Below are 24,467 nucleotides of genomic sequence, written 5' to 3'. Positions count from 1 at the left end.
TTAAAAAAAAAAAAAAAAAAAAAAAAAAAATTATTTAACACAAAGTATCTTTCTCAAAAAAAAAAGGGGGGGGGGGCCTGGTGGCTCAGTCAGGTGTCTGCCTTCAGCTCAGGTCATGATCCCAGGGTCCCGGGATCAAGCCCTGTGTCGGGCTCCCTGCTCAGCGGAGAGTCTGTTTCTCCCTCTCCCTCTGCCCCTCTCTCTGCTCATGCTCTCTCTCTCTCAAATAAGTAAATAAAATCTAAAAAAAAAAAACAACAACACCCAAAAACAAAAAACACAGGGTACCTTTCTTCAGTTTCTTTTTTTCTTTTTCTTTTTTTGGTAGTATGTGTGTAAAAATTTTGAAACCTCCAGAAAAGTTGAAGAAATGAAAGGTTTATGAATATCCATAAACCATCTAGATTCAATTAACATTTTGCCGTTTGCTTTATCTTTTATGCATACCTCTGATGTGTATATACGAATACATGTGTGGTATATATCTTTTTATAGTGTGTGTGTGCATATATATATTTATTATTATTTTTTATTATGTTATGTTAGTCACCATACAGTACATCATTAGTTTTTGATGTAGTGCTCCATGATTCATTGTTTGCATATAATACCCAGTGCTCCATGCAGTACATGCCCTCTTTAATACCCATCACCAGGCTAACCCATCCCCCCACCCCCCTCCCCTCTCCCCTCTAAAACCCTCAGTTTGTTTCTTGGAGTTCATAGTCTTTCATGGTTCATCTCTCCCTCCATTTTCCCTCCCTTCATTTTGCCCTTCCTTCTCCTAATGTCCTCCATGCTATTCCTTATGTTCCACAAATAAGTGAAACCATATGATAATTGACTTTCTCTGCTTGACTTATTTCACTTAGAGTGTGTGTGTTTATATATTTAAAATTTTTTTCTGGCTGAACCATTTGAGAGTAAGGTGCAGACATCATCACACTCCACTCCTAGAACCTTGATAGGCATCTCCCAAGAAGAAAAATCTTTGGGAATGGCCCAGTGTCCCATTAATGCGCCAAGGGAATGGATGTTAACTCGATCACATCATTTAGTGTCTATTCCATATTCAATATTCAAATTTCTTGAATTGTCAAGAAATATTGGGGTGCCTGCCTGGCTCAGTTGGAAGAGCTGCAACTCTTCATCTCAGGGTTGTGGGTTCAAGTCCCACATTGGGTTACTTAAAAATAAAATCCTTAAAAAAATATATATATATATATATTTTTTTTTTTTTTCAATGTCCCCTCCCTACAAAATCAGGATCCGACCAAGGATCATGGGTTGTGTTTAGTTGCCATGTCACCTTGAATCTGGAACAATCCTCCATCTCTCTTCTTTAAAATGTCTCATAAAATTAACCAAACCAGGTGTCTTTCTGGATATCTCATGTTCTGGATTTCTCTGCTTGTTTTCTCTCAGGCTCAGATTAAACATTGTTGGCAGGAATGCCACTTGGGTGAGGGTGTATGTTTCTTACTGCACACTATTCCAGGTTGCCCCTGTACCAGTTGGCTGCATTCGATCCCTCAGTTAAGTTGGTCACTGTCAGAGATTTTTAATTATAATGCAGCCAACAGGTGCCCTCCTAATGGCCAAGTTATGCCTCCAGATGGAAGGACCCAGAGCAAATCTAGCCTTTGCCACTGGGAAGTCACCCTTTGCAACCCTGGGAAGTGACTTTCTCTCTTGCAGATTCAGTTTGCCCATGGGTAACACTGAGTTATTAATCGTTCCTAGCCTAGTCCCTGCTTTATTTCTCTCCCTATAACATATTGTCTATTTTACTCTCTTATTTGTTCTCCCAGGGAACATCTGCATGCAAAGGGCAGGGGGTTCCTGGCTGTTTTGTCCCTTGCTGGGTGCCCAGCACCTGACACCTAATAGGCCATCAGTAAGGATTTGTTGAATGAATGAAGTAAGGGGTATAGATTGGCATCCTTCGCATTTGTAAGGGTTTCATACATCATTGATTCTTATACCCTCTGGGCTGGGCACACCGTAAGCACCCTGGAGTGGTCACATGCTGTGGGAGGGGAAAAGGACATGGGCTTCACCCATCCCCTGTGTCCTTACCTTGCAGGAGACCAGCCGCTGACAGGGGCCTACACAGTGACCCTGGATGGACGAGGGCCCTCCAGGGTCATCTCCAAACATGACCTGGGCCACTTCATGCTGAGCTGCCTCACCACCGATAAGTACGACGGGCACAACACCTACCCCTCCCACCAGTACGACTAGAGACTACGGCTCTGACCCTGTCCGGGAGGACAGCATTCTGGGAAATGGAGAACAGAGGAAAGGAGTAAATAAATCTTGAGCCAAGAGCTTCAAATTATTCTAGAAGACCCAACTCTGTGACTTTCTCTGTCTGCCTTTGTCTGGGTGGTTCAAGGTCTCTCTCTGCCTCTGTGGAAGGTTTTCATTCATGTCCTTGTCTGGCCCTGTGCTAGAGACCACCGGTGAGGACTGTGAGGACTGTGAGGGGTGACCTTGGCTTCACAGATCTCACAGTCCAATGAGGAAGACACCCCGGCCCATGAGAGTGACAACCCAGAGTGACTGTAGCTCTGAAGGAGGAAGCCCAGAGGGCTGACAGAATGACCTGACCCAGCTTGGGGAGCAAACAAGTCGGAGGGGAGGAGTGATCAGCCCCAAGAGGCTGTTACATGGAAGCTAAACTCTGCAGAATCATTGTAAAAAGCTTGAGCTTTATTCTGAGGTTCTGTGCAAGGGGCAGAGCAGGAGAGAGGCGGGGAGGGGGCACAGTCAGGTTTGTGTTTTATAAAGCTGCCCTTGGCTGCTGGGTGAATGTGGATCAGAGGCCTGCAAGAGCAGGCTCTGGAGCCCCAGGGTACCAAGACAGAGGCCTTAAGTGGGGCAAGAGAGTGGGTGTGAGCAGAGTGGACAGTCCATGATGGGGGGTGGGGGTGCGCAGGGAGAGGCATCCAGGAAGAAGCATAGAGCTAGAACCTGGAGATGGGGTTATGGTGGGGCCAGTCCGAGATGGGGGCCCTGGAAGAGGGGCAGGTTTGGGACGGGGAAGGGGAAGAATGACCCTTCCTAATCATGTCCCTCTTTGATAATCTACTGTCCCCTGCCCATGTTCCCCAGAGACACCTTTCCCAGGTCTGGGTGAGCCACTCCTCTCTTCCTACTTCCAGCTTCCGACCTACCCATCCAACACCTTTAACTTTCCCCTCCCCCGTCCAAAAAAAAATCCATTCCATTCCTATATTGCTTCTGCAAGCAGCAGGATGACTGGTGGCAAGTTCCAACCAATGAGAACTGGTCTGAAGAACTTTAACCTCCCTTCCCAGGGGTTGCCTGCAGAAATCTGCCTCCCCGCTCCTCTTGGTGAAACTTGTGGGAGTGGGGCACTACTGATTCAGGCTTTCAGGGCACTGGCACTGTTGTTTTTGTTTTCCTGCCCTCTTTCTCTTTCTGTCATATTGGTCATTTACAAAACTTTTCACTGGGTACCTTCTTTGTGTCCAGCCATGTGCTAGGTGATGCTATGGACCAAGCACTGGGTGACCAAGATAGCCTTGGTTGGTACCTGCCCTCCGAGGGCCCACAATCCCGACCTCGAGTGCACAGGGCCAGGATTGGGAGACAAGGGCAGAGGAGTCAGGGCCAGCACGGGGAGAAGCCCAGGACACCATGGAATGGAGCCTCACCCGCTCTCGAGCTTCGAGGAAGGGCTTCTGAGAGGAGGAAACTTTTGAGATGAGTTCTGGCGAGAGGCAGCCTGGGAACTGAAGGTGTATTTTCAGGATGAGGAAACCAGTTTAAAGATCCAGAGGCCCTTTATTGTCGTTTTTGAGTACTTGCTACGGTACCTAAAACACTAGGGATAAGGCAGGGAAAAAGACAAGACAAAAATCTCAGCGTTTATGGTGGCGGCGGGCACGTGAAGTCATTTTGGAAAAACTGTAAGTCAACCAGTGGGGCCGGATCACAGGGAGCCAGGAGGAGTGTGCATCAGGCCAGACCGTGAAGGGCTTTGTGGCAAAAGGGGAGGAGCTGGGACTTTGTCCCCAGGGCCTTGGCGACAGAGGAATGAGTTCCCAGCAGTGGAGATGCCATCCTGCCTGAGAGGAAGGACAGGGCGCCGGGGGGAGGGGGAGTGCAGGAGAGACCACCACAGGGCGTGCGGAGAAGTCCTTAGGATTAAGAAGGGGCCCGGGGCACAGTGCGTGGGGGCAGGAAGACAGAAACCCGGCTGCGATCGCCCAGGCAACGTAGGCCGCGCCGAACCATTGGCTGGTCTTCAGCTGCGTCATCCTCCGCCCCGCAGCGTCCGCCCTCGGAACTCCGGGGGCGCGGCCTCCGCGAGGGGCTCAGCCCCACCCGCCCGGAGAGCGGGGTGGGGAGGGGCGTGTTAAGCCCCTCCCGCTACGGGGTCCTCACCTGGTATAAAGGAATCGCAGAGAGCAATGCTGACGATTTTGGAGCGAGGACAGTGGCTGAGTAGAAGGAAGCGGTTCTGACGTCCTCGCCACCCTCCACCCTCGAGACGTGGCCCCGCCCCCGGACGAGTCGGAATCCTTTAAAAGGTCCCGGGTGTAAGGAAAGGGAGGGCGGGTCCGGCGTCTCCTGGCGACGGACCGGTGGCTCCACCCAGCCAATCCTCGCCCCGCAGCGGGCAGGACTCCAGCCAATCACGTCTCGCACTTCGGCTCCGGGGCGGAGCTAGGTGGGCCGGAGGCCAAACCGAGAGGCCCTGGGGAGGTGAGCGAGGTTCCTACTCAGCGCTGGTGTGGGTCGTAAAGCTGCGGACGTTCCAGGACTTGGTCATTGCGAACCTGGCAGCTAAGGTGAGAGAGAGAGAGAGGCCGCCCGGCTTGAGATTTGCCTTGGGTAAGGGGAGGTGGAGGCGCGCCCCCCGAGAGTTGTGGAGGTGGGGTCTGGGCGTGGGTAGAGGGTGCAAATAAGGGTGACTGATAGGATTGGTGGGCTTTGGGGACTGGAGACTGAATTCAAGATCCCGGACTGAAGGCGAAGTTGTTGGGGCAGGATCTCCAAGTGGACGGAGTTTGAAGCTGGGACATGGGGTGTTTGGAGAAGCGAGAGAACCAAGGAAGCAACTTCTGGGGCAGGAAATCTAAAGATTGGGACAATTCGCGTCTCCCGGGCGGGTTGAATTCGGGGCTCCAGTGTTCTGGAAAAGGTGTGAGGGCTTGGGGCTGGGATCCCGAGCATTTGGAAAAGCGAGAAAACTACGTGCAAGGAATCTTGGTGAGGGAGACGCAGTGGAGGAGAGGAGGTGCTCGGGAGAGTCCCATGTTCAGGTCTTGGAGTCAGAGGGAGAGTTGGGAGGTGAAGTCGAAAGGCGTTTGAAAGACGGGAGAATGGGGGAAAGTTGACGGGTGAGGGCATCAAAATTAGTATCCCGAACAGAGTAGATCGGAGAGCATTTGTAGTTTTTGAGCCATGTGTTGGGGCCTGAGTCTCTGGACCCGACAGTAGTTTTGGGGAAGAATCTAGGGCCTTCTTGGGGTCCGAAGGACCCGGAGAAAGCAGTTTCAGGGCCGGAGTCTGGGGTGGGGGAGGGGCGTTCCAGGCGTGGAGCTCAGACCCGCCGCCCTGGAGGCAGCGGAGGGCGGGGCTCGGCAGGCGCCGGGCAGCTGGAAGTCCGGGTTCCCTTCCCCCACCGGCCCCGGGCCCTGTGCGCATGCCCTGAGGGAGGGCGGGGGAGGTTGCTCCCTCTGGCGTGCGGAGCCCTCTGGGGATTGTAGTGCATGCTCAACGTTAAGGCACGTGCCGGGCGGCTATTGGCCCACATTTCCCAGAAGCCCCTGGGCTAAGTTGTTGCCTGCCTGGATGCTGAATGGAGCTCCATGGAGGGGGCGGAGCCTGGCAGGAGTTGAGTTTTAGCGAGTTTTCTTAGGAGGCACGCTTTGGGGAAAGCCGAAGGAGCGGCAGAGAGAAGGAGGGAGGCTCCTTCCCAGTTCTTGGGTGTGCTTCCAGTGCGTTAGGAAGAGGGCATGGAAAGAAATACACTCCCTGGGGCGCCTGGGAGGCTCAGTCGGTTAAGCGGCTGCCTTTGGCTCAGGTCATGATCCCGGGGTCCTGGGATGGAACCCCACTTAAAGCTCCGCACTCAGTGGGGAGCCTGCTTCTCCCACTCCCTCTGCTCCTCCCCTCCACTTGTGCTCGCTCTGAAATTTAAAAAAAATCTTAAAAAAGGAAGAAAAATAATCATCGCTGTGAAAGAGTCTCTACAAATAGGTGTCCTAACAGGGCTCCAGGTGGCTCAAATATAATAGGCAGTCAATAGGTAAAAATATTGAATGAATAAATGGCAATTAAATTCTTGTTCCTTAAGGTTAACTAGATGGGCCCCATGCATATTTTACACGTGGGATCTTCTTGACAATATGGTAAGAAATTTTACAGTCCTCACTTTACAGATGAGGAAACTGAGACCCAGAGAGGCAATGTCACATAACTTACAAAGATCAAACAGCTGAGCAGTGTCAAAGCCAGAGTTCAAACCCAAGTTTCCCTGCCTCTAGCCCACGTCCCCGTACTCCACACCTGTCATATGTGACACTTTTGAAGAAATGAGTATTGTGTTTGAAGGAGGCAGATTCACTATTCAGGGCCACACAGGCAAGTAAGTGGGAAGCGAACCCAGCTATGTTTCGGTCCAGATCTTGTTTTCTCCTCCTCAGCCCTGTGGGATTCATATTACTTTATAGATTTGGGATTTGAACTAGCCCCACTGCGTCTGACTTGCCCCTCTTCTCTCTATAGGGCACCATGGTAGGAGGCTTGAAGAGGAAACACTCAGATTTGGAGGAGGAAGAGGAGGATGAGAAGTGGGACTGGGGTCCAGCAGGCCTGCGGAGCTACCAGCAAGCCCTGCTTCGAATCTCGTTAGACAAAGTCCAGCGAAGCCTGGGTCCCCGAGCACCGAGCCTACGCAGGCATGTCCTCATCCACAATACCCTCCAGCAGCTCCAGGCCGCCCTGTGCCTGGCTCCAGCACCTGTCATGCCCCCTGAGCCCCTCTTCCTGGGCGAGGAGGACTTCTCCCTGTCAGCCACCATCGGCTCTATTCTCAGGGAATTGGAGACGTCCATGGATGAGACGGAGCCCCCTCAGAATCCAGTGGCTCCCCCAGGACCCCAGAACGAAGGGCTGCCCCAGCCTGATCCAGTCTTCTTAGAAGCTCTGAGCTCCCGGTACCTGGGGGACTCGGGTCTGGATGACTTTTTTCTGGACATTGACACATCTGCAGTAGAGAAGGAGCCTGCTCTTGCCCCACCGGAGCCCCCTCACAACCTCTTCTGTGCCCCAGGGTCCTGGGAGTGGAATGAACTCGATCACATTATGGAAATCATTTTGGGATCCTAAAACTTTGGGGGCTCTTTCCTCATCCCAGCCTCGGTGGGCTGGATCCCTGGATGCACCTGTTTGTGTGTGTGTGTGTGTATGTATGTGTGTTTTGGTCGGGTCTCTAAGCAGTGACTGTGGCCTCCTTTCCTCCCATTTCAGGGTTCCACAAACCATCTTGCATGTGTGTGTGGTTACCACAGCCTTCTGTGAAGGTGGGTCTTCCTGAATTAATTTATCTGTTCCAAATGCCTTAACGTGACTCTGTTTCTGGGAGTCTGATTTCCCACTTCCCACATTTCTTCTGCCTTTCCCTCCAGTTCCTAGTCCCCTTGTGACCACTGGGGCCTCAGGGAAGATAAAGCTAGGCCTGTCAGAGGATGACGGGGATGTGCTGCCTGGTTGCTATGGGAACTCAGACTTTGCCTCTTGCACCTCAAGGGAGCAGGAGGGGCTGGCCTCCTCCCCCAAGGTTGAACCCCACCTCTTTGGCAAGACCCCAGTCCCAGCAGTCTCCTGATTCATAACCAGGCCGGACCACGTGCAATAGGGTGGAAACCAAACTGCTCCATGCCGCATTATTTAAAAGAAAGGCGGGTTTTGTGGTGGGTCTTGTTTGTTCTTTGTTTTTTGCTTGTTTGTAATGACTTTTTTTTTTTTTTTTTAATAAAAGTATTTTGGAAGGGATGGTGTTGCCTAAAGTTTCTAAATTTCAGTGGGTCACTGGGAGGGACCTGGTAAGTTCCCCACCTGCACCCCTTACCTGCCAAAGTGGGGGCAGGTGTATTATTAAACATAATAATTACTGAGTACTTGTTAAGAGTACTATTCTATCCACTTTGTTTGAATTAAGTCATTTAATCTTCATGATAATACAGAATTCTGTTAACAGGCTTTACATAGGAGGAACCTCAAGTTCAGAGGGGCCAAATCACTTGCTCCCCGTCACACCGCAAGAAAAGCAAGGACCAGGGGACTCTTAAGTTGGCCTCCAGACACTAGTTCTTTTTTTTTTTTTTTTTTAATATTTTATTTATTTGGCAGAGAGAGACGGCGAGAGAGGGAATACAAGCCGGGGGAGTGGGAGAGGGAGAAGCAGGCTTCCCGCTGAGCAGGGAGCCCGATGCGGGGCTGGATCCCACGCCCCTGGGATCATGACCTGAGCCGAAGGCAGACGCCTGCCCAATGACTGAGCCACCCAGGTGCCCCCAGACACTGGTTCTTAACTATTTGTGTTTTTGCTTCTTGGTAAACTTGGATCCCTAGCCACATGGGTGCACACAGGAGGGAGAAGCTGAGTCCCATGAATTACCAAAAGGATAGGTCACTCTTAGCACTTAAAATTGTATGCAAGGTATTGCTGAGGTCCAGAGGGGAAAGAAAATGCCCAAAGATAGCATTAAGTGTAGATCTTTCTAGGGGCACCTGGATGGCTCAGTCGGTTAAGCGTCTGCCCTCAGCTCAGGTCATGATCTTGGGGTCCTGGGATCGAACTGAGTAGGGCTCCCTGCTCAGCGGGGAGCCTACTTCTTCCTCTCCCTCTCCCACTCCCCCTGTTTGTGTGCTCTCTTGCTCTTTCTCTCAAAAAAAAAAAAAAAAAATTAAAAAAAACTATTAAAAAAAGATCTTTCTAGAAAACTGTTGATCAGGCTTCAGTTACAGTGCTAAGGGTTTATTTAGGAGGTACAAGCCCAGGCTGGTGAGTGGAGAAAAGAGGGAGGCCTGGGAAGGTGCAGTGTGATATATTGCTGTACTGGCTAAGTCTGCAAAGACCTTTGAAGACTCAGCAGGTGAGTTTACACAGCATTAGGGACTTTTCTGGAAGGTCTGCAAAGAGGAACCACATCAGGGCGGAGTCCACAGGCCAGGAAAGGAGGGGGATTTTGCCTGTGCTTTCTGGCCCAAAGCCAAGCTTCTTGCCCAGAGAGGGGCTTTGCATCTAAATCTGAAAGCAGTGGGGTAGCTGACCAATGGGTGCCAATCAACATCGAGAAGAGATGGTCATGAGAACCTCGAGGCACATGTGTTTCACATCTCAATATAGATGCCCATTGGATCATATCTTACCCCTACTTAAAACTCTCAGTGACTTCTCATACCCAGAATAAAACCTGAACTTCACCAAGGCCTGTAAGACCTGGCAATCTTGCTCCTAACTTCACAACTGAATCTCCCACTCTTCCTCACCTCCAGTCACACTGGTCTCATTTCATCCCAAGCTCGTTCACCCCAGGACCTTTGCACTTGTTAATGGCCCAGAGGACATTTCTCCTATAGCTTCACCAATGCAAATGTCCCCTTCTCAGAGTTGTCTTCCCTACCTTGCGTAGCTCAACACATCCAGGTGCACCATCCCCCCACCACACTCTTTGATTTTCTTAGTAGCATCTATCCTATCTCAAGTTATCTATTACCTGTTTATGGTTAGCCTTCTGGTCTATTAGCAACTCTGAGAGGGAGGGGTTTTGCTGGTCTTAGCCCAGCTCTATGCCCCACTCAAAAACAATGTTGTTGGTTTTTTTTCTATTGTTAAAAAAATGAACTCCCGACCTTGCAACGGTCAACCCTCCCTCTTACCTCTCTGAATTCATCTTCCTCACGCTACCCGCTCCCTGCCACTCCTGTGCTCCAGCTATACCATTCTCTACAGTTCTTCAAACACACCAGCATGTCCCAACGTCAGCCCTCAGGTAGTACCTACCTCACCGAGCGACTGTGTAAACCACGAAAAGGAGGACCCGATGTACCCTAGGGATTCCAATAATTGCTTACATTTATTGAGTGCCTACTGTGGGCCTGGTGCTCTTCCAGGCACGGGAATAAAATAGACAGCTCCTGTTCTCACACAGCTTAGTTGGGGAAGGCTGAAATACATAGAAAAATGAGTGAAATATGCAGTCTGTTAGGAGGTGATAAATGCTGTAGAGAAAAAGAAAGCAAGAAAGTGGCTGGGGTGTTGTTATTTCAGTGGGATGGCCAGAGAAGGCCTCACTGACAAGGTGACATTTGAGTAAAGACCTGAAGGAGGTGAGAAGTGAGTCATGTCAGGCCGGGGGACGGGGGGGGGGGGGGGGGGGGGGGGGGGGGGGGGGGGCGGGGGGGGGGGGGGGGGGGGGGGGGGGGGGGGGGGGGGACGATCCTGGCAGAGGTAACAGCTAGTGCAAAGGCCCTGAGGTCAGAGCATGAGTGGAGTGTTTCCGGGACCCTGAAGAGGTCAGTGTAGCTGCAGCAGAGTGTACAAGAAGAGAGCATCCGAATGAGATGGAAGCCATGGAAGGCTGCTGAGCAGAGCAGGGATGAGACCTGACTCACCTTTTAAGAGGCCCTCTTTGCCTTACAGATAACTGAGTAAAAAGGAATCGTGTAGCTTGCTAGTACCACCGTGAGGGCAGTATGAGGAGCACCCCCACTTTCCGGATAAACAAACTGCGGCTCAGAGAGGCCCAGCTCCTGCCCGGTTAAAGAACTGATGAGAGAAATACAAAGGGTCGTCCGCAGAAGGACCGGGTCTGAGGGCATAGTCCACCTTCCCCAAACTGCCCTCCTCCGGCCCGCGGTGGGGGGATGGGGCGCGGCCGCCGCGGGGCGTGGCCGGCGGGGCAGGCCCCTCCCACCTGCCAACTCCCCCACCCCGAGTGGGCGGGGCGGCGGAATACCCCGGAGGCGGTGGCGGCTGGAGCCGGCCCGGCGCCTACTCCCTCCCCAGAGGCCGGGTGGGGCGGCCGGCTGGGGGCGGGGCGCTCCCCTCCCTCTCCCCTCCCCCTCCCCCGCGGGCGGAGGCTCCTCCCCAGGCCTGCCCTACCCGGTGGCTTGCTTCTGGTTTCATTTCCCAAGGCCTGGTCTCTCTCCCTCTCCCTTCCCCCAGCCCTTTGAATTCCTGGCTCCTGCTCTTTCTGGTCTCAGCTCCAGGGTCACCTCCTCAAGGACGCTCTCCTGGACCACCCTGACACAGGCCTCCCTATTATCCCGTCCTATTTTGTTTTCTTCAAGGCACTGAACAGAGGCCGAAATTATCTTCCTCGTTTATTCATCTTCCAGGGTCTCATCCCATTCGGAATAAAACATAGCGTTCCGTAGAGGGCTCTAAACGGCCTGAAAGCTTCTCTGACCCCCCCAAGCTACACTGGCCTCGCTGCCTGGCAGACTCCTTCCTCAGGGCCTTTGTATTGGCCCTTCCCCTCTGGCTGGAGCATTCTTCTCCCAGAACCTTACTACCTCTCTCATTTCATCGGGTCTACACGGAATTTCCTACCCGCACCAGTACCCTATCTACACTGCAGGCCCTTTTACTCCTCTCCTCCTGCTCTGCTTTATTCTTTTCCTTTTCACTTGTCACCTTCTAAGACACTAAATTATTTCTTTATTATTTTAAGTGTATTGTCCACCGCCCTCACATCAGGGATTTTTGTCTATAGTTTTACTGCCTATCATCAATGCCTACAACAGTGCCTGGCACACAGAAGGGGTTCGGTCCATGGATGTTTTTGTTGTCAGACTTCTTTTCTCTGTTTACCCCCTCCCCTGATCCATGAAAAGAGAGACCGTATGAGGCTTATCCAGTGCTGTTCCCCTAGTGTCTACAACGGTGCCCATAATATAGTAGGTGCTCAATAAATACAGGTTGACCAAGCTCTTGAGATTCCTCTGAGCTCTCCAGCATGTGATCTGGAGCAAGCCACTTGGAGACTCAGAGCCTCCTTTTTTTCCCCCAATCCATAAGGATAGGTTGTAGGGGAAATTATGTGAATTTGCCTGGCAGGGGCCGGTTCTAATTAGCATTTTACCCTCTTTTTATTATGGAAAAAAATTTAAGCATATAGAAAAGATGGGGGGAAAATGTATTCTGAGCGCCTGTATACCCTCCCACCTAGATTTAATTGTTAATATTTTGTTTCCTTTATCTACATATGTATATATGCATATTTTTTTCTTTTGCTGAACCATTGGGAAAGTAGATTGTAGATATTTTTCTTTTTAAGATTGTATTTATTTATTTGACAGAGAGCGAGAGAGGGAACACAAGCAGGGGGATTGGGAGAGGGAGAAGCAGGCTTCTGGCTGAGCAGGGAGCCCGACGCGGGGCTCGATCCCAGGACCCTGGGACCATGACCTGAGCTGAGGGCAGACGCTTAACGACTGAGCCACCCAGGCGCCCCAGATTGTAGATATCTTAACATTCTACCCCTAATGGCTCAGCAGGCATTTCTTTTTTGTTTTTCAAGATTTTATTTTATTATTTATTTACTTGAGAGAGAGAGCATGAGCTGGGGGAGAGGCAGAGGCAGAAACAGGCTTCCCCACTGAGAAGGAAGCCCAGTGCGGGCTGGATCCCAGGACCCCGAGATCATGACCTGAGCTGAAGGCAGATGCTTAACTGACTGAGCCACCCAGGCGCGCCCCCCCCCAAGGATATCTTTTGTAGCTGTATCCTCCTCCCCAAATCAGGATTCAGTGAGGGTTCATATGCTTATTTGGTTGTAATAACGAAATTATATAGTAACTTTCATTCCAGAAAGTTCTCCACCATCAGCCCCACCAATCCCTTTTTCTGTTTTCTCAAAATTGAATTTTTGATGGAACAGCCCAGTTGTGCTTACAGATGTCCCACATTCTGTATTTGTCTGATTGTGTTCATGTTTAATTTGTTCCTCTCTGTTTCCTGTAAGCTGAATGTTAGGTCTAGAGGCTTCATGAGATTCAGTTTATGAAATTTAACAGGGAGGCTCCACAGGGAATGTTGTGTACTTCCTAATGCATCATATCGGGTGGCACCCAATGTCGGGGTGTCCCATGATTGTGGATGCAGAGTTTCTTTACATGGTTAAGGTGGTGAGCACCACATCTCCACACCATAAAAGGATATTCCCCCCTTGGCAGTTAGCAAGTAACCTGTGGGCGAATGTGTTGGAGCCTGCCAAGATCCTGTTAACCTTTCACCCTAAGGTTTGAACATCCATTGGTAATTGCCGCCTGAATCAACTAGTATAGTTAGCATTTTCTGGAGCTTACTTTGGCCAGAGCTTTACTCATAATAGTTTTTCCCACAACTCCAGAAAAGTTAGCAAATGAGCTACTTGGAGAAGCTAAGCCCCATTGTCAGTTTATCAGACAAGTGTTAAACTCTTGTCTACCTACACCCGACCCCGTGTGTCCCGCCTTAAACTAAGCGCCTGTGCTATAACCACAACGGCTATTACCACCAACAAAAGAACATGTTGTGCACCATTCTGAGCATTTTGTGCAATTACTTTTTTTTCTTTTTTCTTTTAGATCTTATTTTTAAGTAATCTCTACACACGAGGGGCTTGAACTCACAACTCGGATATCAAGAGTCGCAGGCTCCTCCGACTGAGCCAGCCTGGCGGCACTGTGCGATTATCCTTTTTAATCCTCAAAATAATCTCATTTTAAAAAGGTGAGGAAACTGAGACCCTAGGGGATTAAAACACTGGCCCCAAATCGCACAGCTACTTAGGGAATGGAGCCCAAGACGCGACGCCGATGGCTCCACTCCTACCCCGCCCGCTCCTCCCCCCCCTCCTCCCCCCCCTCCTGTAACCACCATTGAGTCCAACTGCCCCGCATTTGGTCAGTGTGCTGTAGTGCTCTCACAGACGCAACCTTATTTTAATTTTCCTAACTCTCAAGAGGTAGGCAAGAAGATGCCCATTTAACAGACTTCGTGTGGCTCAGAAAAGTCCAAGCATTTTTCCCAGATCGCACATCGATCTTGGGAATGGTCAGAATTTGAACCCATGCCTATCTGGCTTCGAATGCAGACCCCTGTTAGGGTTGGGTCTGTAAGGAGCTCAACTGCTGGCTTTTGGCAAGTGTCTGGGCAGGTGTGAGGGGCCCGCACCTTGAGAAGCAAGAAACCCCTCCCCGCCACTGTCCCGCAGCGAAAACAGCCAACCCACCTGTCCCCGTCCCCTCACGCAGTCGCCGGGCATGCGCCGTGAAGCCACCCTCCCCCCTTGGAACATTCCCCCTATAGGCTCCGCCCATCACCGTCCAAGGCCAATCCCCGGGTGGAGGGCGGGGCCACTACGGGCGGGGGCGGTAGTTAAGGGGAGTCAGGAGCCTGGAGTCGTGCGCCGGAGTCAGAACTGCGTCTCCCGACCCAGGCGCCGGTCGCTGAAGGAGAGCGAGCGAGCGATGCTTCCGTCGCCGTTTCCTGATTGGCTGCGCGTGGATCCCTCTTCGTTCTGATTGGCAGCGGGTAAGCTAGGTATGTAAATGAAGTGAAGGGGCCTGAGGAGAGAAGGGAAACCCGCGGCGGGGTCGTTTGGCAGGTTCGATCCCCGGGTCCGGCCGGTGAGCGCAGGGGCTGCCCGGGATCAAGATGCGCGGGCCCCTAAGTGCCGCCCGGCCGGGCTGGGTGAATCACGCCGCAGCCCGGGAAGGGGGCGGAGGCGCCGGCTCTCTGGCTCCGGCTGCGTGACTCACCCGCCCCCGCCGCCGCCGCTTCGGGAGGAGCCGCCTCCACTGCCTGCCGGAAGCGAGCACGGGCCGAGAGGGCAGAACAGCCCTCCGGGGATCCCGGCCCGCACGGCCCTGGGGGGCAGGCAGGAGCGACAGCCAGGGCATGGGGCAGTGTCGAGGGTCCCGGGGTCCGAGGGGCCGGATCCCCGGGGAAAGCCGTCCTGGTGCCGCTAGGGGACACCGGGACCGGGGGGCGGAGTTCGGGTGGGGGCTGAATTCCTTTGGTTCTGGACTCCCTGGTCTTCAGGGAAGGAGGCGAGGACCGTTTTGAGTAGTGTGAGGGGTCACTCTTAAGGTCCTGTTGGGCAAGGGCCCGGGGACTGGATCCTGCAAGCTTCCAGACTCAAAAAAGCAAGTTGGGCCTGGGGTCCAGAACTCCAGGAGCTCCTACCCCGGGGAAAGTGTGGGTCCTCAAAGTTCTCTCAGTGACCCCCGGTGCCCGTCAGGATTTCCCGGCAAGCTCTGTCTACTCTGCCTCCCAAATAAATCCTGAATCAACCAACTTCCAAGTCCACTGCCAACCACTTTCTACTCCAAGCCACCATCATCACCCTCCCCAGAGTGCAGTAGCCTCTGAATGGAGCTCAGAACCACACTCTTCCTCGGTCTCCCTTCCTTACCCCTCATCTTCCTCGAAGCAGCCGAGGGGGATCTTCTGGAAATCTAATCATTTCACAACGCCACTCTATTCCCTGCTCAGAATCCTTCAATGACACTCACAGTGCAATCCAGACTCCTTGTCCCTGCTTGCTCTCCAAACCCCATCCCCTCCCGCGTTGCTCTGTGCGCTGACCACACTGGTGTTTGGGGTTTGTTTTTTCGTTTTTGTTTTTGTTTTTGTTTTTGTTTTTGTTTTCAGTTCAAGCTCATCCAGCCTCCAGGTCTTTCTTTGCCTTTGTTCTTCTCTCTTCCCTGAATGCTTCCCTGGTTCTTCTGTGGCTGACTCCTTCTCCTGCTTGAGGGCTCAGCTCAAATGTCACCTCCTCACAGGAGCCTTCCCTGACCACTCCCCAGAACCTCTTAGTATCTTCCTAACACCATCTGTACATTTCCTGTATTTATTTGTCTGATGGGTAGTAGACACTCAATAAATGTGAAACGGCTGCTTTCATGGGTTAAAAAAAAGGTTGAATATTGGGCATTTCACCTGGTTTGCTGAAGAAATACATAATAATAGCTATTAAGAGTACTTGTTAATCAGAAGAGTTACAGTGTTATAAGTGCTTTTTTGTACATTATCCCACTGATTCCATAAAACAACTCTATGAAGTAGATGACTATTATCATTCGTATCTTAAAGTTTCCCTAAGGGGGCGCCTGGGTGGCTCAGTCGTTAAGCGTCTGCCTTCGGCTCAGGTCATGATCCCAGGGTCCTGGGATCAAGTCCCACATCGGGCTCCCTGCTCCACGGGAAGTCTGCTTCTCCCTCTCCCACTCCCCCTGCTGTGTTCCCTCTCTCGCGTTCTCTCTCTCTGTCAAATAAATAAAATAAAATATTAAAAAAAAAAAGTTTCTCTAAGAAAGCATAGGCTCAGGAAATTAAATGGTCTGCCCAAGATCCCACCAGACATCAGTTCTCAGAGCCAGGGTCTGAACTTCACGTTTACTTTCTATAACCGAATGACTCCTCCCTCCCTGCAGATGATGCTGAGCAAAGGTCTGAAGCGCAAGCGGGAGGAGGAGCAGGAGAAGGAAACCCTGGCAGTGGACGCCTGGTGGCTGGATCCCAGCCTCCCAGCAGCGGCACAGGCCCCCCCGGCCGCGGCCTCCAGTTCCCTCTTTGACCTTTCGGTGCTCAAGCTCCACCACAGCCTGCGGCAGAGCGAGCCGGACCTGCGGCACCTGGTTCTGGTAGTGAACACGCTGCGGCGCATCCAGGCGTCCATGGCGCCCGAACCGACCCTGCCACCTGTGCCCAGCCCACCTGCGGCCCCTTGTGTGGCTGACAGCCTGCTGGCCAGCTCCGACGCCGCCCTCTCGGCCTCCATGGCCAGCCTGCTGGAGGACCTCAGCCATATCGAGGGCCTGAGCCAGGCCCCCCAGCCCTTGGTGGATGAGGGGCCCCTAGGCCGCCCCACGGGGGGATCCCCCCCCCAGCCTGGGTGCCTTGGACCTGCTGGGCCCAGCCACTGGCTGTCTGCTGGACGATGAGCTTGAGGGCCTGTTTGAGGACATCGACACCTCTATGTATGACAGTGAACTTTGGGCACCAGCCTCCGAGGGCCTCAAACCTGGCCCTGAGGATGGGCCTGGCAAGGAGGAGGCTCTGGAGCTCGATGAGGCCGAACTGGACTACCTCCTGGACGTGTTGGTGGGCACACAGGCCCTGGAGCGGCCGCCGGGTCCGGGGCGCTGACCCCCACAGCGGGGATGATGGTCTGGTGTCCAAACTGAGCCTGGTGGCTGGACCAACTCTCCTTGGAAAGACACAGCTGGCTTCCCTAGAACAGAGAGAGGGGCTTTGGAGAGACAGAATCCAGTCCTGAGCCACTCCACCTCCGTCCTCTTGTCTAGGACTCATGAGGGGAGTCTGGGATTGGCCCTGGGGATGGGAGGATAGGGCCTGGTGGCTGGAAGTGATTTGGACCAGGCCCTGTGCTGGACTGAATCCCCAGGGGTTGGATCCTGGGAGACTCTTTCCCCTGATGTGGGAAGAGACCGCACCATTTTATGGAAATTAAAACCAGTCCTGGGAAATTTCAAGTCTGTGTGCTTTGTCTCTGGGCTAAGGCAAGGGTGACATAATAACCTCCAACATTTAGTGAGCGGGGCCTGGGCACCTGGCACAGTGCTGAGCACTTATGAAGTGTGTTAACTCTTCCCATCCCCCAAACAACATGGGTGTGATTACTATCCCCACTTGACAGCCCAGAAACCTGAAGCTCCAAGAAGTCATCACTTGAGGAAGTGGGTTTCAAACTATGAACTTCACTGCTTTATATTGGTCTGATAAGCAGGTCAGTTAGCTCTGGTAACTGGCCCTCTAGAAAACCCCCAGAACGTACTCAGCCAGGTTTCCCTGGTGTGCCCAGTGTGTACATAATGGTGATGGTGGTGGAGCCCCAGGTCGCTTGAAATCATGTCCTCGTGCCTCGAGTCTTACCTGTGTATCTTGGGGCTGGGGCTGGGGGCAAAAGGGAGCTTTCAGAATGAGCCAGAAAGAAGAGCCCAAAGCTGGAGGCTGGATGGAGCCTCTCCAAAGAGCATGGAGAGCCAGCTCTCCAGGGGAAAGACAAGGAGATTCCAGCAAGTTAAAAAAAAAAAAAAAAATCCACTCGGTCTCAAATCTGTCTTCGGGCAGGGGATAGGGCAACTTGGAGGGGGACTCTGAAATAAAGCCACCGGGTTTAGTGGCTTGACCGCAAGGTAGGCGGTCCTGCTTTCCTTCTAGAAGAAACCCAGGAGCCCGGCGAGCCGGCGAGCCGGGGCCACCTGCCCGACTGCCTGTGTGATCGCGCTGGCCCGAGCGCCGGGTGTCTGCGCCGCCCCCGCGGTCCAGCCGCATTCCTGGCCCGGCTGGGAGGGGCCGCACACTCAGAGGCCTGGCACGGGACCCAGGCGGCGTCCTTCCTGGCGGCCGTGGGGGCAGGGCAGCGCCCCGGGTGCGGGCGGGGGGAGGGGCACGGTGAAAGCTGCGGGGGGCGGGGGCGGAGGCGGCGGGGGGGGGGGGGGGGACGGGGAGGAGCAGAGGGCCGGACGGTGAACTGCGGGGCCAGCTGGGCCTCGAAGGGGGAAGACGCCGGCGAGAGGACACCAAAATCGTTGGGCCCCACCAAAATCGTTGGGCCCCGGGGCCTCCCCTCCGGCCGGAAGCTCTAGGGAGGCTGAAATTGGGGTGGAACTGGGGGAGGCGGGCAGCTTCGGCGGCCCCTTGGGCCGGGAAGGGGCGGGCAGAGTGGAGCTTCCTGGAGGAGGAGAGGAAGTCTTGCCCATTTCTGGAAGTGCCTGAGGCGGCCCAGGGAGGGGGAGTGGAAATGGCCCAAAGCGAGCTGGTGCGGTGGCTGAGGGTCTTCCGGGTGCCCGACTCCAACACCTGGGCACTCCAGCTCCTGGGCACTGGGACTCAGACTCAGTTTTGACCCGAACCCAGACCTTGGGAGTTTGGGTGTTGGGCTCAGCAATGCCCCCTGGTGCTCAGTCTGGGGGCCTGAGATGCCACTGCCTTAGGTTCCCTTGAGGTCTGTCGTGTGGTCAAGAAGGCCCCCCAGTGTGAGGTCAGCAATGCCCTCTGTTTACAACACTCTGGGAGCCTGTTTCTGACGTCTCTGGTGCCAAATTGGGGGATAATCTGTGATACATGCTGGTGCAGACAGCCTACCCATCTGTCAACGATGCTCCCATCTGCCCTTGTGCCTGCTTGGCCAGCGATGCCCCCCTCCCCAGAGCCTCTGCAGACAGTTGTACAGGTTGTGCACTGCACATAAACTCCATATTTAAGGGGCTACCATGCATGTTTCAGGCACCATTCATTTACATATTTACTACAACAGTTTCCCAGCAGATGGAGGTCAAGCGCCTTGGGCAAGGGGCAGGCCTTTTGCATAAAAGCACCATATGGGCTAGATCAGTGCTAGTCCCTTCCCTCTGGTACCCTCAGGTTTATGAGCAGCTCATGCCTGAGGACCCACCCCACCCTCCCCAAGTCTGAGGCCCAGATGATTGTGCAGGCTCCCTGGCTCTCGTGTGCCCCTCCGCCCTCAGGCTCAACCTCAAGAGGCCACACTACCTCAGCCAGCAGATTCCAGAGCCCACACCATTCCTAGCTGAGCCACCAGCCCTGGCACTGCTTTTTACAGAGCTTCTGTGTGCTCCCACCAGGACACTCCCCAGGCGAGCTCCCTTCCAGGGGCATTCACGGGGACACCCCCATGACTCACCCACCTCTCCCCTTGGACACCTGGGAGAGCTGTCCTTGCTGTCCTTCTCCTCCCTCCCTCCCTTCATTCAGCGAAGATTTATGAGTAACTACTGCGTGCCTGGCCCTATGTAAAAGGCAAACCTGACCATGTCTCTCCTCAGCTCCAGGCCCTCAGAATCTATCTCAGTCCTCTGAGATCTGAACTCTGCCCCTTCCAAGGCTCGCCTTCCAACACTGTCCCATTCACGCATTGAATGAATATTTACGGAGCGCCTACAATCCCAGTGCAGAAATCATTTAGGCAATGATTATTGACCCAATGAGCCTTTGAGCAGAGGTGTTGCTTCAAAGCCAGACCATCTGCCTTTGAACCTCTGCTTTGCCATTCTGTGTGACCCTAGGCAAGGCACTTCACTTCTCTGGGCCTCGGGGAGCTCATCTGTAAACTGGAACAGCAATAGTGCCCACCTCCAAGGGCTGTGGTTCTGGGGGAAGGGGGGTGTTCTAAGCAGAGGGAAGAGCACAAGCAAGAGCTAGGACAAGAGGGACCTTACAATGTTTTCAGGGATCTGGAAGCTCTGGGTTTGGCTGGAAAGAGGGAGGAGCAGTGAGGCAAGTGATGAGGCTGGAAGGGTCTGCGGGGGGCCAGCACACAAGGGGCCCCGGGGGAGGGACTTTACTGCTAAGGCATGAGGGAGTCACAAAGTGCAGGGATCCCTCTGGCTGCCACGTGGATGAGGTGGGAGCCCTGAGGGGAGGCTGGGAAGGGACACCACGCCCGTGGCAGGGTGGTTGGGAGGACAGGGAGAGGTGCTTGGCAAGCCAAGAGGACAGGCTCTGGGACTGATGAGCCTCAATGGGGCGGGGGCCTAGGACGAGGCCCAGGGCTCTAACCTGGGGGAGGGGGGGGGAACAGCGGGGCTGCCCTGGATGGTGACTAGGGGGACAAGCAGGCCTGGGGTTGGTGCTGAAGCCAGAGAGGAACACAGGGGATGAGAGGGGCTCCAGGGGGACAACCAGGAGAAGGCATCCGGATTGCTGGGCCCGTGGGTCTGGAGCTTGGTAGGGAGGTTAGGAGGCAGGAGCAGGTAGAGAGGATGGGACGGAGGGAGGGAGATATTGGCTGCACCGCTGGGGACCCGGCTGCCACTTGGCTCCGAGTGGGTGGGAGAGGGTGGTCCCTGAGGACAAGCTTCCACCTCTTTCCCCGGCCCCACAGGATGTCCTGTGTTTACTGAGGTGAACTTGGCCGGAACCAGAACACTGGTGCCACCCCTAAACTCAACTGCCCATGGCCACACCCCCTCGGGAGAGGGAAAGCGAGAGACACAGAGAGAGCGACAGAGAAAGGGAGAGACAGACACACGGAGAGAGAGACAGAGACAAGGAATAAGGACAGAGACAAGGAGAGGAACACGGAACACGGGAGAGAGACACACAGACACACAGACACACAGACAGACACACACCCTTCGTGACAAAACAGCAAACTAGGAAAAGAAGCTTCCTTCACCCGCTGAAGGGCAACCACAAAACGCAGCTGACATAGCAAAAGGCTGAATGCTTGTTCCCAATCTCTGGGGCCTGCGTTCAGGGGTATCTGCGCTCTGAGAGGCAGAGAGAGACCGAAGAGTGCGTACCAGCCTCCCTTGTCTGGCTGACCCCGAGCAGAGAGGATTTTCTTCCCGACTCTAGCCTGGCCTATAGTCAGACTTTCCACCCTCGACTCTTTTTTTTTTTTAAGATTTTATTTATTTATTTGACAGAGAGAGAGACACAGCGAGAGAGGGAACACAAGCAGGGGGAGTGGGAGAGGGAGAAGCAGGCTCCTGGCTGAGCAGGGAGCCCGATGCGGGGCTCGATCCCAGGACCCCGGGATCATGACCTGAGCCAAAGGCAGACGCTTAACGACTGAGCCACCCAGGCGCCCCTCCACCCTCGACTCTTAAAACTCCACTGACTCTGTCCCTCCTGAAGGCACGAGGCACACAAGGCCCTTAGGACAAAGTCTCAGCCCCTCTTCACAGGCGCTGCTGACCACGGGCCTCCCCTCAGTTTCCCCTCACTCCTTCACGTTCACTGATTTCTCAAAGGGGTCACTGGCACAGGCCATTCCCTGGCCTTGAAACCCACTCTCATTGATCCACCACCTGCCCTGCAGCCTTGCATGAATGCCTATGTATCCTTCAGCTGCCGGCTCAAATGTCACTTCCTCCAGGAAGCCCTCCCTGTCCTTTCTGATGGTCCCAGAGTGCCAGGCCCCTCTTGTAGACCTAGATCTGTCCCTCATACTGCTTAACTCAGTGTGAATTATGCACTCCTTTCACTGAGCACTTCTTGAATGTCTGCCCCCATACCCACCCCCCAACTGTGAGCCTTGTGAGGCCACGGTCATGGTCACTACCGTGACACAGCACAGGGGTGGATACAGAAGAGCTGTCTGCGAATAGCTGCTGAATAAATGTATAAATGAGGAGGAGATATGAGGAAATGGCATGTTTAGCCCTGCGGACCCAGCCATGAGCACGGACTCAGTTCTCAAGTTCTAGAAATTCCACATGTGCTGAGCTCCCTCTGGATTCAGGTCCTCTGCATGGGCTTTTCCCTCTGCCCATAAAACTGTTCTCCGTCCTCTCTTGCCTGGTTCCTGTGGGTCACTCAAGTCTCAGTTCACATGTCTCCTCCTCCAGGAAGCCTTCCCTGACCTCCCTTGCTGGGCTGGAGCAGGCACCTTTCCTGGGCTCCCCCATCAAGGCCCTGACCTTTCTGCCTGCAACTCTCTCATCACAATCCTGGCCGTTCTGGGTCTATCTCCCTGTTGGACTGTGAACTCTGTGAAAGCAGGCCCAGGCTATCTAAGTCACACTGTGTCCTCGGCACCATCCAGCATAGAGTTGGACACCAGACCAGATGCTCACGGACTGCTGACCTTGGATAAAGACTGTTCCCTTTCTCCCCTCTGGTACTTTGCCTGCATTTGTCCTTTTCCCTGGAAACTCCTTCCTACACTCTTTTTTTTACCTGGCTCCCTCCTTCTCAACCAACCAGTTTGACTTCAGATGTCGGGTCTTCCAGAAATCCTTCCCTGAGCCTGCCCCTGCCCCCGGTAAATTTACGTCTGTCGGTGTTGCCAATGCCCAGCAAAGAGGCTGCCGCCCAGGGCTTGTGTTTGTTGAGAGAATAAACGAACACACGAATAGTTGAAGGAATCAATGAGACAGAGAGAATGCGCTGGGGTGAGGGTCTCCTCAGGCCCATCAGCCGCCCTGATCACTCTGTTCCTTCCACCCTTCCCAGGAGAAGGATTCTGGTGGAGTCCTGGCCACACCCCAACCCTTGGTGGCTGTCAGGCCTGGAAAGCATTTCCCAGAGCTCAGCACATTCCTGCCTTCCCTGGCGGCTGAGAGTGGGCAGGGGGCATTTTGGAGAGAAGGGGGGAGGCCCCTAGCATTCTGGGATCCTGCCAACCTGCTCCTGGTCCCCTACGCCCTCGGGAGTAGGCCCCAAACTCTCGGTGTGGGGTGGGGTACAGGTCCACCGAGGGGCCAGGGGGCTGGTGTGAGGAGCGAGTTTGACAACTGAGGTGAAGGCCTGGTGGCCGTGTCTAGCTGGACAATGGGAAAGAAGCTGCTGACGCGCGCTTTGGGGGTAATCCCGGGTTTCATCCCAGCCCTGGCCCCAGGCCGGGGCTCAGAGAGCCGGGAGCATCGGAACCAGCGGGCCGGGTGGGCGCCAGGGGCATGTGGGGGTACTTGTGCTCTCTGTGCCGCCCCCCGGGGTCCGGTGAGTCAGGGCAGGCTGGGGTTGGGGGCCAGGGGATCAGGGTGAGGCCTGGTGGTCTTGCTTTGGGAGTTGCGCAGGTCTGGGTTCAAATCCTGTTGCTACCAATGACTTGCGGTGGGTGACCTTGGGTGTCACCATCTCTGAGCCTCCTTGTGTGTTATATGAAGAGGACAGACGAGAGTTGCAGGGTCTCCGGGGCCCAGCAGAAGTGGGGTTGGACCCCAGCTCCACCACTTCCTGGTCGTGTAGCTAAATACCGGGCGTAATGTGCTCACCTTGCACCCTGGATTCTGGGAGCAGAGCTTAGGGTGCCCAGCACAGTACTTAGCACATGATAGGTGTCCCGCCAACAGGGAAACTCCATTAAACAGAGAAGTGGGGTTCCTCTGTGCCCAGTCTCACTCAGACCCAAAGCCCTCCTCCCCATGACCAGTGTAGCCAGCCCCCTAATTTGCGTGAATGCAAAACACTTATAAGTGGCACTCACTTGATGCCAGGCTTTTAGCCTCTTTTAACTCATCTCATCTTTCTGACAACCCCAGGAGGTGGGCACGTTTATTATTCCTGTTTTAGAGATGAAGAAAATGAGGCTCAGAAAGATGCTGTCATTCATCCAGCAGGTGACTGGGCTGGGATTTGAACCCAAAATGACCGAAAAGAGGCAGCGGAAGGAGTTTATTTTAGGGGCCCCAGGAGCCAGCAGGGCCCGTGCCTGGGTCTGGAAGCCAGGAAATAATGCTAGTCGGGTGCTTAGCCTCCAAGTGGCGGCAGCAATGTGCAGGTCCCTGGACCGAGGCTCCCGGTGGAGGTCTCAGCCCAGGCAAGGGCAGCGGCTGTCCCTTCCGCCTTATGGCTCCCCACCCCCTTTGCCGGTGGATGTAGCTGGGAGAGGGGGATGTTTGTTTCCCCACCACCCACTCCCTGGTGATGTCATGCCTCGGCAGCCAATGGCTGGGGGTCTCCCCCCTCCTCCCCCTCCCCATTCCTTTTCCCCCCC

General features: G+C 53.9%; 3 protein-coding genes across 3 annotated transcripts in view; all 3 read left to right on the top strand.

Annotated features, from left to right (window-relative positions):
• Window positions 1–2,338, top strand: part of BLVRB (biliverdin reductase B) — a 13,462-nt gene extending 11,124 nt beyond the window's left edge. The window contains exon 5 of the mRNA XM_032390666.1: window positions 2,087–2,338. Within this exon, the coding sequence (XP_032246557.1) occupies window positions 2,087–2,244 (158 nt within the window). The 3' untranslated portion in view covers window positions 2,245–2,338. The remainder of the gene's footprint in view (window positions 1–2,086) is intronic.
• A 2,006-nt stretch (window positions 2,339–4,344) lies between these two features.
• Window positions 4,345–8,152, top strand: SERTAD3 (SERTA domain containing 3). Its single transcript, XM_032390509.1, has 2 exons — window positions 4,345–4,823; window positions 6,766–8,152. The coding sequence occupies exon 2, from the start codon at window positions 6,772–6,774 to the stop codon at window positions 7,366–7,368; it is 597 nt and encodes a 198-aa protein (XP_032246400.1). The 5' UTR covers window positions 4,345–4,823; window positions 6,766–6,771; the 3' UTR covers window positions 7,369–8,152.
• A 6,289-nt stretch (window positions 8,153–14,441) lies between these two features.
• On the top strand, window positions 14,442–17,518 carry SERTAD1 (SERTA domain containing 1). The gene is given in 3 exon segments (XM_032390510.1): window positions 14,442–14,575; window positions 16,471–16,917; window positions 16,919–17,518. Coding segments are annotated over 2 exon segments (714 nt in total). The 5' UTR covers window positions 14,442–14,575; the 3' UTR covers window positions 17,186–17,518.
• Window positions 17,519–24,467: the final 6,949 nt, after the last annotated feature.

This window comes from Phoca vitulina, unplaced genomic scaffold (assembly GCF_004348235.1).
Source record: "Phoca vitulina isolate PV1807 unplaced genomic scaffold, GSC_HSeal_1.0 scaffold58, whole genome shotgun sequence".
Lineage (NCBI taxonomy): Eukaryota > Metazoa > Chordata > Mammalia > Carnivora > Phocidae > Phoca > Phoca vitulina.
The sequence above is the reverse complement of the archived record's forward strand: the minus strand, read 5'-3'. Positions and strand labels throughout refer to the sequence as shown.